This window comes from Chiloscyllium punctatum, chromosome 15 (assembly GCF_047496795.1).
Source record: "Chiloscyllium punctatum isolate Juve2018m chromosome 15, sChiPun1.3, whole genome shotgun sequence".
Lineage (NCBI taxonomy): Eukaryota > Metazoa > Chordata > Chondrichthyes > Orectolobiformes > Hemiscylliidae > Chiloscyllium > Chiloscyllium punctatum.
Window position 1 is genome coordinate 83,637,156 of NC_092753.1, and position 19,873 is coordinate 83,657,028.

At 42.0% G+C, this 19,873-nt stretch overlaps 1 protein-coding gene across 2 annotated transcripts in view; it reads right to left on the bottom strand.

Annotated features, from left to right (window-relative positions):
* The window catches only part of ttc3 (tetratricopeptide repeat domain 3), a 129,326-nt gene that overhangs the window by 79,798 nt on the left and 29,655 nt on the right, over positions 1 to 19,873 (bottom strand). For both annotated transcript variants that reach the window (XM_072585683.1, XM_072585682.1), the window contains exons 6-11: positions 16,654 to 16,707; positions 14,473 to 14,602; positions 11,191 to 11,261; positions 8,611 to 8,705; positions 5,941 to 6,003; positions 3,050 to 3,104 (exon numbers count right to left, since the gene is read on the bottom strand). In XM_072585683.1, coding sequence (XP_072441784.1) covers positions 3,050 to 3,104; positions 5,941 to 6,003; positions 8,611 to 8,705; positions 11,191 to 11,261; positions 14,473 to 14,602; positions 16,654 to 16,707 — 468 coding nt within the window. The remainder of the gene's footprint in view (positions 1 to 3,049; positions 3,105 to 5,940; positions 6,004 to 8,610; positions 8,706 to 11,190; positions 11,262 to 14,472; positions 14,603 to 16,653; positions 16,708 to 19,873) is intronic.

The window sequence follows — 19,873 nt, forward strand, 5'->3', positions numbered from 1 at the left end:
CATGACCAGGGCTTCCAAGCCCTCCGTTTTTTTCCTCTCCAGACGTCCCCAACAGTACCCTTCCACCGACACACTCATTCGTTTGGCCGAACTGGACCATCTCTGACACCTCCCTCCCCTTCCTGGACCTCTCCATCTCCATTAATGACGACCGACTTGACACTGACATGTTTTACAAACCCACCGACTCCCACAGCTACCTGGATTACACCTCTTCCCACCCTACCTCTTGCAAAAATGCCATCCCGTATTCCCAATTCCTCTGCCTCTGCTGTATCTGCTCCCAGGAGCACCTGTTCCACCACAGCACACACCGGATGGCCTCCTTCTTTGGAGACTGCAATTTCCCTTCCCACGTGGTTAAAGATGCCCTCCAACGCATCTTGTCTACATCCCGCACCTCCGCCCTCAGACCCCACCCCTCCAGCCGTAACAAGGACAGAATGCCCCTGGTGTTCACCTTCCACCCTACCAACCTTCGCATAAACCAAATCATCCACCCACATTTCCGCCACCTCCAAAAAACCCCACCAGCAGGGATATATTTCCCTCCCCACCCTTTCCGCCTTCCGCAAAGACCGTGCCCTCCGTGACTACCTGGTCAGGTCCATGCCCCCCTACAACCCACCCTCCAATCCTGGCACTTTCCCCTGCCACCGCAGGAACTGTAAAACCTGCGCCCACACCTCCTCCCTCACCTCTATCCAAGGCCCTAAAGGAGCCTTCCACATCCATCAAAGTTTTACTTGCACATCCACTAATATCATTTATTGTATCCGTTGCTCCCGATGCGGTCGCCTCTACATTGGGGAGACTGGGCGCCTCCTAGCAGAGCGCTTTAGGGAACATCTCCGGGACACCCGCACCAATCAACCACACCGCCCCGTGGCCCAACATTTCAACTCCCCCTCCCACTCTGCCGAGGACATCGAGGTCCTGGACCTCCTTCACCGCCGCTCCCTCACCACCAGACGCCTAGAGGAAGAACGCCTCATATTCCGCCTCGGAACACTTCAACCCCAGGGCATCAACGTGAACTTCAACAGTTTCCTCATTTCCCCTTCCCCCACCTCACCCTAGTGCTAAACTTCCAGCTCAGCACTGTCCCCATGACTTGTCTGGACTTGTCCTGCCTTCCTATCTCCTTTTCCACCTATCCACTCCACCTCTCCTCCCTGACTTATCACCTTCATCCCCTCCCCCACTCACCCATTGTACTCTATGCTACTTGCTCCCCACCCCCACCCTCCTCCAGCTTATCTCTCCACGCTTCAGGCTCACTGCCTTTATTCCTGATGAAGGGCTTTTGCCCGAAACGTCGATTCCGCTGCTCCTTGGATGCTGCCTGGACTGCTGTGCTCTTCCAGCACCACTAATCCAGAATCTGGTTTCCAGCATCTGCAGTCATTGTTTTTACCTCATTGACTAGATATGCTACAGCAACTTGCCAAAGCTAATTTGATAAGACTTCCCATAGCTGTGACCTCTACTGCTTAAAAGAACAATGGCAGCAGGCTGAGGAGAATAGTTACATACAGATTCCATTCTGCAACATCATCCTGACTTCAGCAGTATAATTGCTCCTGCTTCACTGTCACAATCAAAATTCTGGAATATCCAATTTAACTGCACTGAGTGTGCATGGAAACAGACCCTCTGGTCCAATTCATCCACACTCCATACATCCCAATCTGACCTATTTCCACCTTCCAAAATTTGGCCCATATCCCTTGAACCCTTCCTATTCATATTCTTGTTCAGAAGCCTTTCAAATGTTGTAATTGTGTCCACCTCCACCTCTGACAGCTCATTCCATACACGCACCACCCTCTGCGTTAAAGAGTTACCAGTCAGGTCCTTATTAAATCTTTCCCCGTTCACCGTAAACCTATGTTCTCTAGTTCTGGACCCTGCAACAATTCAAGAAAACAGCTCACTCAACTACTCAAGGGCAATTAGGGTTGGCATTAATTGCTGGTGTTACTGACAATGACTCTCTCCCATTAATGCCTAAGAAAAATATTTTGTGCAGTTATTCCACTATATCAGTGCTGGGTTAAGAAAATTTAAGTATAGGAGATTTTTGTCAGCCAGTCAAAAGAACTGAGAGCAAGATCTTCCATTTTCACTAAATATGTTAACTGAAGGGTAATTATAGTTGTTCTAAGGGCAGTTATATTTTCTGAAATAGACATCATAATCAGAAAATGAAATAAATGAAACAAACCAGAAATGAAATGAAATCGATTGGAGAGGGGCAATGTGAGAATATGACAGCACCATATTTGTCAACAGTGGCTTGGCCGTAAGTGAGCTATGTCAGTTTCACATTTCATGAGTTTTTAAAAAAAATAAATCCTCTACCTTGGCTTTTAACCATTAATATTAATGGTTCAAATAATTCAAATTTTAAACCTGAGAAGAATTATGGACATTAGCAATATTAAGATTAGCTTTATCATATTACAAGCACAGGAAACAAAAGAATTATCCTACAAGCCATAAATCATTAGCAACTAATGTATGAGTCATAGTACTGTATATCCTTTAAAGTTAGACCTCTTAAACATGTATTCTATTCAAACCATCCTTATCATATAAGGTCTGAATGTAAATGTCATCACAATTTGCATTTCTTTTAATATGGGTTACAAGCTGATTCCAGGAATATTACTAAGCATTTTGTTGCAATATAAGTTTGCCCTCAATGTGTTATTAAATTAGGTTAGATTACTTAGTGTGGAAACAGGCCCTTCGGCTCAACAAGTCCACACTGACCAGCCGAAGCGCAACCCACCCATACCCCTACATTTACCCCTTCACCTAACACTATGGGCAATTTAGCATGGCCAATTCACCTGACCTGCACATCTTCGGACAGTGGGAGGAAACTGGAGCACCCGGAGGAAACCCACGCAGACACGGGGAGACTGTGCAAACTCCACACAGTCAGTAAGAAATTGGAAAACCACATTATCAGGGCTATAATGATAACACGTGACAGTGGATACGCAGTCAGGAGAGAAACATAAATGGAAAACAAACTAACCTTGGGCCAATTAGGTTTTAATACAATGGCTCGTTTTCCATCACCAAGTGCTTTCCTGTAAAGAAAAATAAGAATATGATCAAACATCTCTTTCCACTAGAAACAAATTAACAATTTAAAGCATTTTTTTCTGGTAATAATTAACAGTGCAACAAATGAAGTTAAAGACATTGGATACTGGCAGGCTGCTGCTGGAACCGGTTCTCAGCAAAACGTCAACACCTTCAGGAGAGGGTGGGGAATAAAACAAGTACAATGGGTTTGACACAATACAAATGTGCTATTGGCCCATACTTAATCATTCACCTGTTGCATGTTAAGTGATCTGGTGAGAAGAACAGGTTTTAATATGTATTCATGACTAACTCAAAACTTGGTTGATAGCTTTCTGGTTGCTCCTTCCCCCAGGACAAATCTAACAAAACACAGCTTCTAATATTTTCAAACAAGTCAAGGCTAACATTGCACTAAGTATGTGCTGATCCCTTATTACAAAAAGTGTTGGGTTTGAGTAGGAACCCTTCTCTATGGCTTTGACTGGGAAAAATATATTAGAAGTATTACTGAACTCCAAATTAATTCTGTGTAATTTATATGAAGCATACCTGAAATTACTGAATAAATGAACCAAAACTAGGCAACTTCCCGAAGGAATGCTCAAGAGTTTGTCTTCAGTCATTTCTCTGAAGAGTATACTCAGTTTAAAAAGTTCTTTACAATAACTGGCCTCCCGAACAGAACATCTACTTGCTGTACATATTTCCCCTCTGCTGAAAGGCAAGAATGCTTTACAGCTTAAACTACAAAACAACATATTTCAGCAGCTCACCTTCCAAAAACGTAGGAAAGCTTAAACAAAAAGTTAGAGGGAGGATTATGTTCCAATGGAATTTAAACTGCAAAGGAGTGAATAATTATCACATGAAAAAACACCAGTGGCAGCAAAGGATTGACTGGATTGATTGTATTGCAACATGCAATGAAAATCCCAACCTACTTCCAACAAGGATTGCTGGGTAACCTGAACCAGGAAACAGGTCGCCTTTCCATAACCCAAAAGTGTTGAAATACAAGTTTATCCCTACAACTGCTTCAGTTCAAATCAACTAAAGTCTTGGAGTGAGTGCAGAATTTGGAGCATTCTGATTTACATACACAACTAGCTACTAGATAAACTTGCTAGCCTCTCAGGTGAAGAAGCACCAACAAGTTTAATTAGAGCCGGAAAGATTCTAGAACGTTAAAAGAGAGAATTTTCCAGATATTTGCAAAATTCATTAAAGATAAAGAGAGCTTATTGCTGGATTTTCAAAATGATATTCTTCTGCTGTGATTCCAACATGATAGTGGTTAGTTAGCATTGCTTTATGCATGGAAAATCATGTCTCACAAACTTGTGTTTTTGTTTGGAGAGGGGAGCAAGAAAATGGATGAAGGCAGAGCAGTAGATATGGCCTACATGGACTTTGGCAATGCCTTCAACAAAATTCCACACTGCAGAGTCATTAGTAAGTTTAGATCACATGGGATTCAGGGAGAGTTACCCAATTGGATACAAAATTGGCTTGAAGGTAGAAGACAGAGGGTGGTGGTAAAAGATTGTTGCTCAGTCAAGAGGGCTGTGCTGCAAGGATTAGTACTGGGTCCACTGCAGTTCTCATTCATATAAACAATCTGGATGAGAATATAGGAGGCATGGAGACATTTGCAGATGACACCAAAATTGGTGATGTAGTGGACAGTGAAGAAGGTTATCTAAGAGTACAACAGGAGCTTCATCAACTAGGCTAGTGGGCTGAGGAACGGACATTGCATTTTGTTAAGACAAACCAGGACAGGACTTGCACAGTTAATGGTAGGGCCCTGGGGACTATTATCGAATAAGAGATCCAGGGGCAGGTAAATAGTTTCTTGAAAGTGGCATCACAGATAGACAGGGTGGTGAAGGAGGTGTTGGCACATTTGGCTTCATCAGTTGGAGCACTGAGTACAGGAGTTGGGATGTCATGTTATGGCTGCACAAGACATTGGCGAGGGCACACTTAAAGTACTGCATACAATTCTGGTCTCCCTGCAGCAGGAAGGATATTATTGAACTGGAAAGGGTGCAAAAAAGATTTACAAGGACGTTACTGAGACAGGAGTTATAAGGATAGGCTAGATAAGCTGGGCCTTTCTTCACCAGAGCATAGGAGGCTGAGGGGTGACCTTACCAAAGTTTATAAAATCATGAGGGACATAGATTAATAGCCAAGGTCTTTTACTCAGGGTAGAGGAGTCCAAAACTAGAGGGCTTAGGTTTAAGGTGAGAGGGGAAAGATTTAAATGGGACGTGAGGGGCAACTTTTTAATATAGAGGGTGGTGCATGTATGAAATGAGCTGCCAGAGGAAGAGGTAGGGGGGAATACAATTACACCATGTAAAAAATATTTGCATGGCTGCATGGATCAGAAAGGTTGAGGGGGATTTGGACCAAGTGCAGCAAATGGGACTAGTTGGATTTCAGTAACCTGATCACCATGACGAGTTGAACTAAAGGGTCTGCTTTCATGTAGTATGCCTTTGACGATGTTTCAAAGGTATTTTACTGGTTGTAAATCATTTTGAGTCTTCCTGCAGCTGTGCAAAACGTTACATAAATGCACATCTTTCTTTAGGATAAAGCAGAATAACATCCCCTACTGGGGAGAGGATGGCATAATGGTAATGTCACTGGACTAATAATCTAAATATTCATGCAAATATACTGGGGACACTTTCCTGAACCCAACAATAAGAAATAACAAGAGTTAAATATCTTTTCTGAACAGTCGTGCGTCAACAACGCATACATCAATGAGCACCAGAATACCTAACTAGTTGTAATTACATAATTATTTTGAAAACTTACCCGTAATTTTCAATTCGTGAGAAGCAGAGCGCTCGATTTCCATACAGAATTTGATTATCAGGCCTGAAAGAGATTGAAAATTAATGTAATCAATAATCCATAAACTTAATAGTGGCTGCAAATTTTGATTGGAGAAAATGAGGTCTGCAGATGCTGGAGATCAGAGTGAAGAGTGTGTTGCTGGAAAAGCACAGAAGGTCAGGCAGCATTCGAGGGGCAGGAGAATCAAAGTCACAGGCCACAGCCCTTCATCAGGATTGAGGCTGGGGGCCTCCGGGGTGGAGAGATAAATGGGAGGGGGGTGGGGCTGGGGAGAAGGTAGCTGAGAGCGCACTAGGTGGATGGAGGAAGGGGTAAAGGTGATAGATCGGAGAGGAGGGTGGAGCGGATAGGTGGGAAGGAAGATTGACAGGTGGGACAGGTCATGAGGAAGGTTGGAACTGGGGTAAGGTTGGGGGAGGGGAAGTAAGAAAACTGGTGAAGTCCACATTGATGCTTTGGGGTTGAAGGGTCCCGAGGTGGAAGATAAGGCATGGTGAGGGAGTGGCGATGGAGACGGCCCAGGACCTGCACGTTCTCGGCCGACTGGGAGCGGGAGTTGAAATATTTGGCCATGGGGTGGTGGAGTTGATTGGTGCGGGTGTCTGGAGAGGTTCTCTAAAGCGCTCTGCAAGAAAGCGTCCAGTCCCCCCACTGTAGAGGAGACCGCATCGGGAGCAACAGATACAATAAATGACATGTGTGGAAGTTCAGGTGAAACTTTGATGGATGTGGAAGGCTCCATTGAGGCCTTGGATGGAAATGAGGTGGGGGGAGGTGTGGGCACAGGTTTTGCAATTTTTGCGGTGGTAGGGGAAGGTGCCAGGACACCCGCACCAATCAACTCCACCGTCCTGTAGTCAAACATTTCAACTCCCGCTCCCACTCTGTCGAGGACATGCAGGTCTTGGGCCTCCTCCATCACCATTACCTCACCACCTGACACCTGGAGGAAGAATGCCTTATCTTCCGCCTCAGGACCCTTCAACCCTAGGCATCAATGTGTACTTCACCTGTTTCCTAATTTCCCTCCCCCCTCCCCCCCAACTTACCCCAGTTCCAATCTTCCAGCTCAGCAATGTCATGACCTGTCTCACCTATCAATCTTTCTTCCCACCTATCCTCTCCGACCTATCACTTTTACCCCCACTTCCATCCATCCACACACTCTTAGCTAAATTCTCCCGAGCCCCGCCCTCTCCCATTCATCTCTCCACCCCCGAGGCTCCCAGCCTCATTCCTGATAAAGGGCTCTCGCTCAAAACGTTGATTCTCCTGCTCCTCGGATGCTGCCTGACCTGCTGTGCTTTTCCAGCAACACACCCTTGACTGCGAATTTTGATGAACTGGAAGCACTTAACTCCTGTGAGACAGAAATTATGTGACCCTCTGATGAAAGCAGTTTTTGAGTCATTCATGGGATAATAGCATCACTAATGGGTGTATGTTACCCATTCCCAATTAGTCTGGAAAAGACAGTAGTGAGATGCCTTCTTAAACCACTGCAGTCCTTGAGGTGTATTAAAAGTAAAGTTAAAGTACTGTTAGGGAGGGAGTTCCAGAATATTGATGGCATGACAATCTATTTCCAAGTCAGGATGATATGCAGCTGGAGGGAAATCATGCAGGTGGGGGGATCCTGTGCATCTTCTGCCCATGTCCTCCGAAAAGGTTCAGGTCACACATTTGGAAGGTATTGATGGAGGAGCATTGTTGAGTTACTGCAGTACACCTTGTAGGTGGCACACCCTGCAGCTACCATGATCAGTAATGAAGGCAATAAATATTGTATGTGGTAGGTGACCAATTTCTCTTGTTACAGTCACAGTGATGTACAGCATGGAAACAGACCCTTCAGTCCAACTCGTCCATGCCAAACAGATATCCTAACCTAAGCTAGTCCCATCTGCCAGCACTTGGTGCATATCTCACTAAACCCTTCCTATTCATATATCCATCCAGTTGTCTTGCATGATATAGAGATTCTGGAGTGAAGAGGAAAACATTACATCACACTCTTTTAGAGGGTGAATAAGGAGATAGGAAGCAAGTCACTTTCTGTAGAATTCCTACCCTCTGACCTGTTCTTGTGGTCTCAGTATTAAAAAAACTAGTTCAGTTCAGTTTCTGGTCAATAGAAAACATCAGACTGTTGGTAGTGGGGGATTTAACAATGATAGTGCCATTAGATTGTCTCTTGTTGGAGATAGCTATTGCCTAGCATCTCCATGGCATGAGTAATACTTGCCAGTTATTAGTCCAAGGCTAGAATGTTTCTCAGTCTTGCTGCACATAGGGGTGGACTAATTTAGAATCTTAGATGTTGCACAATGATTAGGTTTATCAATTTTTAAAAAAAAATCAAATAGTAATTAATCCCTTGTATCAGTCAATGGAACAAATTAAAACAGTGACAGAATTTAGATGAACTTAGGCTCATGTTCTCATAATTGAATAGTCAAACCTTTACATTTTCAAAATTGTAAGGTTTAAGATCTTCCCCATCACTAATTTAAAAAAGGCTTTTATTCAATCATTTAGAACACAAAACAAGACTGTCTACAAAAAGCATCTAATACAAATATCAGTCTGTACAATTGAATATACAATGTTCCATCTTCATTCAAATACCTTAAATCAATTGCCTTGGAGTACCAGCTTACTGCAGCTTCATAGTTTTCATTTTTAAATTCTTCATTGCCTTTTTTTTTATATTCTTCACTTTTCTGAAATGATAAAAAAAAAATTAAATTCTAAAATCTGTTACAGTCTCATGTACCGTCTTTAGGACAAATATATAAATTCCTACAATATCACAAGCATATCCCTTACATACATAACCACTGATCTAGTGCCTCTGATTTATCTGAAGATTGCAAAAGAAATGCAATATTTAATGTATTATCAGCAGCTATAAATGTTACAAATATGGGAGATCTAGAATTGCGTCTCAGTCAAATTTTTAAATAAGTTCCTGCCCCATTTCTCCAGGAAAATAAGTTTGATAAATATTAGAAATGGATAATAATCCATCAAATACTCAGTGTATTTTGTTTTTTCTTTTCCTTATGAAAGGTATTTTACACTTACCCCAATATATTTTACATAGGATTACATATAAAATAGGATGCATTTCCAAAAAATTGTCAACACAAGTTGCAGGAAAGGGATTTGTAACTTTGAGCTTTGCTCACTTATTAATCCCCTTGAGCATAACTCCAAAGTCTATGTACACCTCTCCCAAATAAGAATAAAAAAAGTTAGTCTTTACTGTATCTTCAAACTTCCCAAGCACTTTGCAACCAATTAAAATCTTTGGAAGAGAAGTCACGGCAATAATATAGGAATTGTGACACCCAGTTCGCACATAGAAAACTCACATGACATCAATGTGATAATGACGAAGTAATTTGTATTTAAGATACTGTTGAAAGGGTAAATTTTGGGCTGGAGATAGAAACATAGCAGGATTAGACTATTCAGCCCTTCGGACCTGCTCCTGTATTCTATTTGATTATGGCTGATCATCCACCCCAGTAGCCCTGTTTCCGCTTTCTCCCCACATCCTCTATCCCCTTAGCCTCAAGAAATATATCTGGATCTTTTTTGAAATTTTTCAATATTTTGGCCTCCGGTGGCAGAGAATTCCACATGCTCACCACCGTTTGGATGAAGAAATTTCTCCTTACCTCTATCCAAAAAGGCTTACCTTTTATCCTTTGGACTTGTCCTTTTGACTGTGACCCCTGGTTCTGACTTCCTGATCATTTAGATATCTTTCCTGCATCTATTCTGCATAAACCGGTTAGAACTGTACAAGTTTCTACGAGGTCCCCCTTCCTTCTTCTAGACTCCTGCAAATATAGTTGTAACCAATCCAGTCTCTCCCTGCCATGCCAGGCATCAGTTTAGAAAATCTTCTTTGCAATTCCCTCAATAGCCAGAACATCCTCCCTCAGATAAGGAGACCATAATTGCACACAATACTCCAGGTGTGATCTTACTAATTGCCTGTTCAGTTGCAGCAAGACTGCTTCTTTACTGCGATGAAGGCCAATAAACCACTTGCCTTCTTCATTACCTGCTGCACTGCATGCTTACTTTCAGATACTGGTGTACAACGAGACTGAGGTCTTGTAGCAGCTCACCTTTTCAAAATTGTACTCTATTCAGAAAATAACTTAGCCTCCTGTTTTTTCAGCCAAAATGGATATCCTCACATTTATTCACATAATACGGCATCTGCTGTGTATTTGCTTGCTTACTTATTGTCCAAAGTGCACAGAATCATCTATACGTTCTCCTAACAGCATACCTTCACAACTAGCTTTGTCCCATTTGTGATCTTAGAGATATTATATATAGTTTCTTCATCTAAATAATGAACAAATCTTGTAAATAGCCGGGCTCCATGCACTGATCCCGATAATATCACACTAGTCATTGCCTGCCACTTAGAAAAAGACCTGTTTATTCCGACGTTTTGGTTCCTGTCTGCCAACCAGTTCTCAATCCATTTCAGTACACAACCTCCAATCCATATGCTAAGCTCTTATGTGGAACCTTATTGACAGGCTTCTGACACCAAGATAACACCACTGCTCTACTTCAAAGAGTACCATGTGATAGGAGATAAAAGAAACTGTCTCAAAAAAATCACTTTATAACATTTAATGGCTACACACTAGCGTGACTGTAGGACTAAAACTCTATACATTATTTAAATCTCTTCATAAGAGATTTACTTTGCTTTGTAACCTCCCACAAATCATTATTTCAACAGAAGGCCATTTTCCCCCTCCAGTGTGTTCTACCACTCAACAGGATTATGGTTTGTACGTAATTTAGTTCTATACCTCTGCCTTTGCCAAATATCCCTTAATAATTTTGCTCATATGCCTTTAATCATTTTGGCTAACAAAAATTTATTCCTACAACCCGTTAATTGTACAATGAAAAATATTTAGTACTTTAAGCAGTTTGATAGGTACAGTTTTTATTCCCCATGCAACAAGAAACAAATGACCTAATCCCAACATAAAGAATTTTGTTGAAAATGCATATCAGTCTTCACAGCAATGGTCAAGAAAATGTCAGGTAACATTAATATTGGAAGGAAACATTCAAACATATTTCAGCTGTAAATTCTTTACTTCAATTTGCAGCTGCATACAATCCCGTAACAGAGTTCTTTTCTCTCTTTCTACTTACCTGATGATCTCCTTTTGGCACTAAATTAAGAATATTTTCACCACCTAAGACCATCTTTACAATATATGCATCTGCAAGAAAAAAAGTGTTGAAAATAAACATAGTTCCTTCACAATTTGCATAAACTTTTGATTTATGACAGATCAATTAGTAACAAACAAATAACACATCTGCAAACCTTAAGATCCCAAATTTGGTTTGGAGTCAATGTTGAGAGGGTTCATTTTGCAGATTGGATAGTAGGGACAGCTTGCCACTACTTATTGTCCCTCTATTAAAACACAATTTGAGACAAGCAGGTCTGCATTCAGTTACAGTCCCTCCTACATGAAATATTTGCTAGATATGCTCACAGTTAAGCAGCCATAAAGGCAAGATGTGAGAGCAGGCTTAACGAGCAGCACAGTGGCTCAGTGGTTAGCACTGCTGCCTCACAGCACCATGGTCCCAGGTTCAATTGAGGTGACTGTCTGTGCAGAGTTTGCACATTTTCCCTGTGGGTTTCCTCCGTTGCTCCGGTTTCCTCCCACAGTCCAAAGATGTGCAGATCATGTGAATTGGCCATGCTAAATTGCCCATAGTGCTAAATGCATTAGTCAGAGGGAAATGGGTCAGTGTGGACGGATTGGGCCGAACGGCCTGTTTCGACACAATAAGGAATCTAATCTAATCATATATGTCCTCCAAGAATTTAAATTTTTAAAAAAGGATGAGAAAAGGCACAGAAAATTGGAGACAAATGCAGGAACTCAAACTTCTAAAGTCACAGATTGTTTTCAAAGACTTACACTGGAGCAGAAATTCTCCTCAATACTTGACCCACAGCAAATTCCTAATTTCAGCTGGAGCAGACATACAACAGTGGTCAGGACGTCACCTCATTAGGTGGGCTCGGGTGAGAAGGTACATTTATGAACGAAACCTCTTTGCAATAGTACTGAAAAGTAGCCACTAGCTGTTATAAAGCGGATGTATCTTTTGCTGCCAACTCATACAATGATGCATATCACAACAGACATACGAACATTTCCAAAATAGAATTAGAATGGAGAGGAGAGAGGCTGTTGGAGAATAAATAATGTGAGAGGGCAATACAAAAAGGCAAGAGCACCAACAGAAAGCCACTGAGGGCACAGAGTGAGCGGGAGGAGAAATTGAGAAGTCAACAGAAAAATGCCAGAACAGAGAGCAGATGTATCAGGTGGAAAGGTTAGCTGAGGAAAGAGTTGGTCTATTTAGAATGCAAAAGAAACCTTCATGTATCAGCAAAGGAAGGATGCTGCCAGGATTGGAGGATTTGAGCTACAGGGAGAGGTTGAGTAAGCTGGGGCTGTTTTCCCTGGAGTGTCGGAGGCTGAGGGGTGACCTTATAGAGGTTTATAAAATCATGAGGGGCATGGATAGGGTAAATAGACAAGGTCTTTTCCCTGGGGTGAGGGACTCCAGAACTAAAGGGCATAGGTTTAGGGTGAGAGGGAAAAGTTATAAAAGTAACCTAAGGGGCAACTTTTTCACGCAGAGAGTGGTGTGTGTGGAGAATGGGCTGCCAGAGGAAGTGGTGGAGGCTAGTACAATTGCAACATTTAAAAGGCATCTGGATGGGTACATGAATAGGAAAGGTTTGGAGAGATATGGGCTGGGTGCTGGCAGGTGGGATTAGATTGGGTTGGGATATCTGGTCAACATGGATGAGTTGGACCAAAGGGTCGGTTTCCGTGCTGTACATCTCTATGACATGCCTGAAGTACAACATCATGACATTGCATTGCTGCAAAAGGATGTACATGTTCTGAGTGTTACACTTAGAGATAAGGGAAGGTATGAACAAGTTAGTACAGAATCAAAAAAAAAATCAAAACTCAAGCAATATTGAAAACTGGTGGCTCATCTGGTCTGGATAGAAAACATGTTACATTGCTCAGCAGGCCCTTAATTAGTAGTTCGTTAAGGGTCATGGAGAGAGAACAGGAGAATGGGGTTGAGGTACATCAGCTATGATCAAATGGTGGAGCTGACTCAATGGGCAATATGGCCTAATTCTGCTCCTGTACTTTATGCATGTGCAGAGCCAGCGACTCAAGTTTGTTAATGGTACTCAATATAATAATTCAAGAAATGGGAAAGAATGAACCAGGAAGCTCGAGATCAGTTAGTATAACAGCACTGGGAAGCAATTTATCAGAAATTTGGTCAGTGATAAAATAACATTTCAATTGGAAATGCATGAGGTAAACAAGGAAACCTAGCTCAGATTTATAAAAAATAAATTATTTCTGATCAACTTGATTTACTTCTTATCATGAAATAGCTAAAGAGAAGATATTACAGGGGATAGCTTGGAGTGAGTGGAAGCTTGTGAGCTGGGCTATTTTACATCTCCCCTTCCCCCCTTCAGCCAAAAACATACCTTGCAAAGGTCTGGAATACCTAATCCAATTAATCTTCCAATTTTTTTTATCATAATCAGGATGAAGGAAGTATTATAGCTTTTGCAGATGACTTGAAACATCGCAACATATTAGTGATTAGGTGTAATGAAGCACATTTTTCTGGTATCCATTTGTTCTGTGAAAGCCAGAAAACTGTGAAAATTATAACACGCAGGGGGTATCCTCTTCCATTTTTGAACTGATGCCATGAGATTTCATGACTTCCAGAGTCAATGTTGAAGATGCCTTTGGCAGCTTCCACCTTAGTATATACCACTGTGCACCTATCTCTGGGTCATTCCTACTGGTGGAACAAGACATACCCAGGATGGTGTTGTCTGGGATGTTGTAAGGTTTGATTCTGTCAGTATGACTATGTCAGCTTGTTGTCAGACAGTTTTCCCAATTTTGGCACTAGCCTCCATATGTTAGTACGGAAAACTTCATACGGTTGACAAGGCTGCATTTGCCATTGTCACTTCCAGTGCCTTAGTTTATGCCAGGTGGTCCACCTAATTTATTCCTTATTTTCCTTTCTAAATGTTCATACAACCACCATTTCAGACGGCAACTGCCCAGACTTCAGATTGGTGTCACTAAAGCCAAGACATTAGATTTTTATGACAAACATCATCATTAGACTTTTATTTCAAATACAACCATCTGTAACAGGTGGATTCAAACCCAGATCCCCTGTACATTACCTGGGTCGTTGGATTTCTTGCTCAGTCACAATACCACAAAGCAATTGCCAACACATCAATCGATACATTGGCTTTCAGCTTAAGTATTTGCATGCTGAGATCCCCATGGGTAATCTCCTTTCGTGTTGTACTGTTCTCAGACTACTTACATTGAAAGCAGACAATTGCAATAGCTGACATCCGTGATCGTTTGGTTCCAGAGTTCACTTCCACACGCAGAGTATTAAATTCTCCTGTGTTTTCGATCATTTCAATGACCTTATTGAGGTCATAATTATTCTGTGTAAAGGAAATGAAAAGGAGATGCAGAAACTACATTTTTTCTGCCCATCTTCAGCATCAGGCAAACAAATGGTGTGAAATTAAACAATAATTAGTGTCATAACAATAGAAAATGCTGGAAATACTCAGCAGAATCTGTTGAGAGTGTCAAAGTTAATAACTTTACCCCGACTGCCACTCCTTTCCACATACAAGCAGTGAATGCTGTCTGATTGAGCAGGAAGGTATGGGGTGAGAATTCTACTGCTTTCCCGCCTCCCTTTTATTTACTGCAGGGCAAGAAGGCTCGAGGGTAACATTCCTTTTAGAGCTCAAATGGAAGCCCTTCGGTGGGAATTTAAAGGTATTTGAAAAACGGGAGGTGCCACACCATGCCAGGAAAACCTCCCTGCTGGGTAGGCCTAGAATCTAATAATGGGGGTCCGTCCACATTGGGCCCTCTTCCTGCTCTTCATTAGGGCCTTCAATGACCCTGCTCAACTCATCTTTTCCACAGATTTCAGTGTCAGCCCACATCGCGTAGGCCACAAAGCAATACTGACTGTTGTCCACTGCCCCCTGCATCCCACTGATACTGGACAGGGGTCAACCTTTGATTGTCCATAGCTTTTGGAGACAGGATATCTGCTCTGTCCAGCAGAATTTCTGCGAGAGGTGGATATGGGGGAGAAATGATCATCAGAGGCAGGAAGCATCCTCAAAAAGGCTGGTTGCTGATTGTGATTATATCCCTTCTGGATGCGTGGAAATGGCCAGTACAGGTTGAGCCAGCATTCCAATTGGTAGATGGGCTCCGAAAAACTTTTACAAAGCTTTTCAATAATTTGCAAGTATTCAAGCTTGGGTTAATATATAATACTTCGGCATTTGAGACAGCAGTGCTTCTCAACCTGTGATCCATGAGGGTCTTTCAGGTAATATGTGGCATAGTCACAGGCAAGGAGGAAGTGAGGACTGCAGATGCTGGAGACCAGAGTTGGAAAATGTGATGCTGGAAAAACACAGCAGGCCAGGCAGAATCCGAGGAGCAGGAGAATCAACGTTTCGGGCAAAAGCCCTTCTTCAGGAATGAGGCTGGTGTGCCAAGCGGGCTGAGATAACCTTGTAGAGGGAGGAGGAGAGCTTCTTCAAGGTAGGCATCCTTGCAAGAGGATTCGCAGTAGATTAAGATCAACTAGGAGAAAGTGAGGACTGCAGATGCTCTTCTCCTCCCTCTACAAGGTTATCTCAGCCCGCTTGGCACACCAGCCTCATTCCTGAAGAAGGGCTTATACCCAAAACGTCGATTCTCCTGCTGCCTGGCCTACTGTGTTTTTCCAGCATCATATTCTTCAACTCTAGTCACAGGCAAGGTCTTATGACAGACCACACCAGAACCTTTATTCCATCAAATAACCAAACCAACTGTGTGTGTGGCATAAGCCATCCTGAACATGAGCAATAACGTTTTTCAAGCAAAGTTAATGTTACTGTTAGAGCAAATAACATTGCTGCATTGAATTTCCAACTTCGAAGGACTGCGAACAAGGAAGAAGAACTGACTGAACATAGAGCCAGCTCACTTCAAAAGACTGAAGTTTACCATCTTAGAAGCAAATATTGCAGTATTGAAGCCTCACCAATTGATTTGCCATGCTTCCTATTAATTCTGCTGAGGATTTTGCTAATGGAAAGTAAAATGTGTCAGACACAGGACTGGTTGGCACTTTGCTGGATGCCTTTTATTCTACAAAAGTTCCAGAATCATTACCACTGGGGCTATTTCATAGATACCAATTTATGAATTACACACAAATGCACAAAGACAGGGAAACTTACTGTCTCAATTCTCTTAGCAAATATTTTACATCTGGACATTCATTAAAATGACATTTTAGACCCCAAAACTGAATATTAGTCAAAAATTCATCCAATAAAGGTTCTATTTCTTTACATTATTTGACCTAAATCCTGCTGCAGAATAGTAACTTGATTTAAGTTCTTTACAAATAACTACATGCAAGTTATTAGTTGCTCCATGAAGTCAATTATCTACATGCTTTACTCACCTTATCTATTTCATTCCATAAATCTAATAAACAGGACAGAAATGTTGTAGAACGCTGCAAAAGAAAACTTAAAATGTAATTGAGTTTCTCAAATTTACTTGCAGCGGATTTTTAAAACTTCAGCAATGTTTCAGTGCAGATAAATGTCACAATTTCCCGTAAATAAATTGCAGGTCATTGTAGTAAAGCAGTGACCTACTCATTGAAACAACAGGTGGAAAGCCAGAGTCTGACTAGAAATCTGAAAATAATCTTGGCTGATACTTTAATGGATTACTAAGTGACTGCTGCATTGTTATGAGAGTTATCTTTTAGATCATATTTAAACTGATGACTTTAATGTGTCCCTGTGAAGACATACAAGATCTCTGACAGTATAATTTGAAGAGCTGTACAATAAGGCCTAGTAAGCCACTCAGTTCAAGGGCAATTGGGGATTAGAAATAAAAGCTAGTCTTGCCTGCAATGCATATACCCAGTGAAAGAACAAATAAAAGGAAGGCGTTCATGGTGTCTTAGCTGACAATTACAATACTTTCAATACTAAATTAAAATTATCTGGTCATTTGTTGTATTGCTATATGTTGGATCTGGCTGTCCATTAAGCAACTGACATAGTGCCTACACAATAAGTGATTACACTTAAACATTACTAAGATCACTTTTAAACATGATAGACAAGCCCATGATCTTGTTTGATTGCAATGCAATTTTAATTTTCCCCCTCCTTCCATAAGTATACGTTGCTGGGAAAGGTTGCGACAAGCGGTAAAGCTCTCCAGAATAGTCCTTATAGCATTGTCATTACGTTCTTCTCAAAGAGATATCAACCAACAATAGAAGAGCATCACAGGCAAGGTTCTTTTTCCAATGAACAGAAACTCATCAACATAAATCACCAGACGTCAGTTGGTGAAATTAGGGACAATATATCTCCTCTCTGCAGAAGAAATTTCATGTCTGATTGTGGCAGCAAAGATTTTTTTAAAAATGTTATCCTTGGGATGTTGGCAAATTGGATGCAGAATCTGTTGAATGACAGAAGGCAGAAGGTGATGGTCGAGGGATGTTTTTGTGACTGGAAGCCCGTGTCCGGTTCCTCAGTGATCAGTGTCAGGGCACTTGTTGTTGTGGTACGTGCAGACTTAAATGAGGGAGGGTTGATCAGTAAGTTCACAGATGATACGAAAATTAGTAGGATGATACAAATTGAGGAGGATAGTCACAGATTACAACAGGATATAATCAGGCTGGTCAGACGGGATGATCAGTGGCAAATGGAATTCAATCCTGATAAATGTGAGGTGATGCACTTGGACAGGACAAACAAGGCAAGGGAATATAGGACAGATGGTAGGACCCTAAGGAGCACCATGAATCAGAGGGACCTTTGTGTGCATGTCTACCAGTCTCTTAAGGTAGCGGGCAAGTAGATAAAGCAGTTCAGAATCCATGTGAGACACTTGTCTTTATTAGCAGAGGCATAGAGCTTACAAGCATAGAGTTTAAGAACAAGGTGGTGATGCTGGAAAAGTATAAAATGTTGTTTAGGCCACAGCTAGAGTAGTGTATGCAGTTCTGCAATGTGCATTATAGGAGGGATGTGATTGCACCGGAGAGGGTGCAGAGAGATGTACCAGAATGCCGTCTGGGCTGGAGAGTTTTTAGAGACTGCAGATGATGGAGAATCAGACTTGAAAAGTGTGGCCTTGGAAAAGCACAGCAGGTCAGGCAGCATCTGAAGAGCAGGAGAGTCAATGTTTCAGGCATAAACCTTCATCAGGAATGGGGAGGGGGAAGGGGCCAAGAGATAAATAGTGGGGGTGTGGGGGGGCTGGCAGGAAGGTAGCTAGGAAGGCAATAGGTGGATGCAGGTGGGGAGTAATAGTGACAGGTCGGTGGGAAGCATGTAGCAGATAGGTGGGAAGGAAGGTCGGACAGGTAGGACAGATCAAGAAGGCGGTGCAGAGTTGAAAGGTTGGATCTGGGATGAGTTGGAGGGTGGGGAGATTTGGAAACTGGTGAAGCCAATATTGATGCCATGTGGTTGGAGAGTTTTAGTTATGAAGAGAGATTATATAGACTGGGGTATTTTTCTTAGAGCAGAGGAGACCGAGACAGAACATGATTGAGATGTATACAATTATGGGGTATAAGACAGGGGGGATGGGAAGAAGCATTTTCCCTTGCTGAAGGGATCAGTGATTCAGGGAGAGGGGCGTATAGATTTCAGAGAAGGTGGAGGAGGTTTCGAGAGGAAGGGAGGAAAGATGTTTTCACTCAGGAAACAGTATGAATCTGGAACTCACTACTTGAAAGGGTGGGAGGGGCAGAAACCCTTATAACATTTCAGAAATATTTCAATAGAGTCATATAGCATGGAAATAGACCTTTTGGCCCAATTCATCCACGCGACTAAGTTTCCCAAACTAAATTTGTTCCATTTCCTGCTTTGGCCTATATCCTTCTAAACCTTTCCTATTCGTGTAATTATCTAAACATCTACTGAATCTTCTAACTACCTTCATCTACCATTTCCTCTGGAATTTCATTCCACATATAAGTCACCACATGTGAAAAAGCTCCCCCTCAGGTCCCTTTTAAATCTTTCATCTCTCGCCTTAAAATCAAGTCCTCTTGTTTTGAACTCCCCACTCCTATGGAAAAGATTTTGCTATTCACTTTATCTATGCCCTTTATGATTTTATAAACCTCTATAAGTAACTCCTCAACCTCCTACGCTCCACTGAAAGAAGTCCCATCTTATCCAGCCTCTCTTTATAACTCAAACCCTCCAGTCCCAGTTACATCCTCGTAAATCTTATCTACACCCTCCCCAATTTAATAATATCTTTCCAAAGCAAGGGGACCAGAACACATGTGATACCAAAGCAGACAAAGCTATGGCTGGAAAATGGTATTAGAATAACGAGGTTCTTGTTTTTGACCTGAGCAGATTCAGTGGGCTGAAGGGGCTGTTGTAGACCCCTATGACTATGTTGACATTCCAGCCAAGGCCAGCAATAGTACTTCAGAGCACAATCGAGTGTAAATGCTGGGGAACTGGAGTCAAAGACAAAGACAAAATCAGGCAACAAGGGCATACCTAAACCTGTAGGTTCTCTTTTACAGCCACCATGCCAGTGGATCCAAAGAAAGGGAATTCATGGAATAATTACAGGATGGCTTTTTGGAACAGCTTGGCATGGAGCCCATAAGG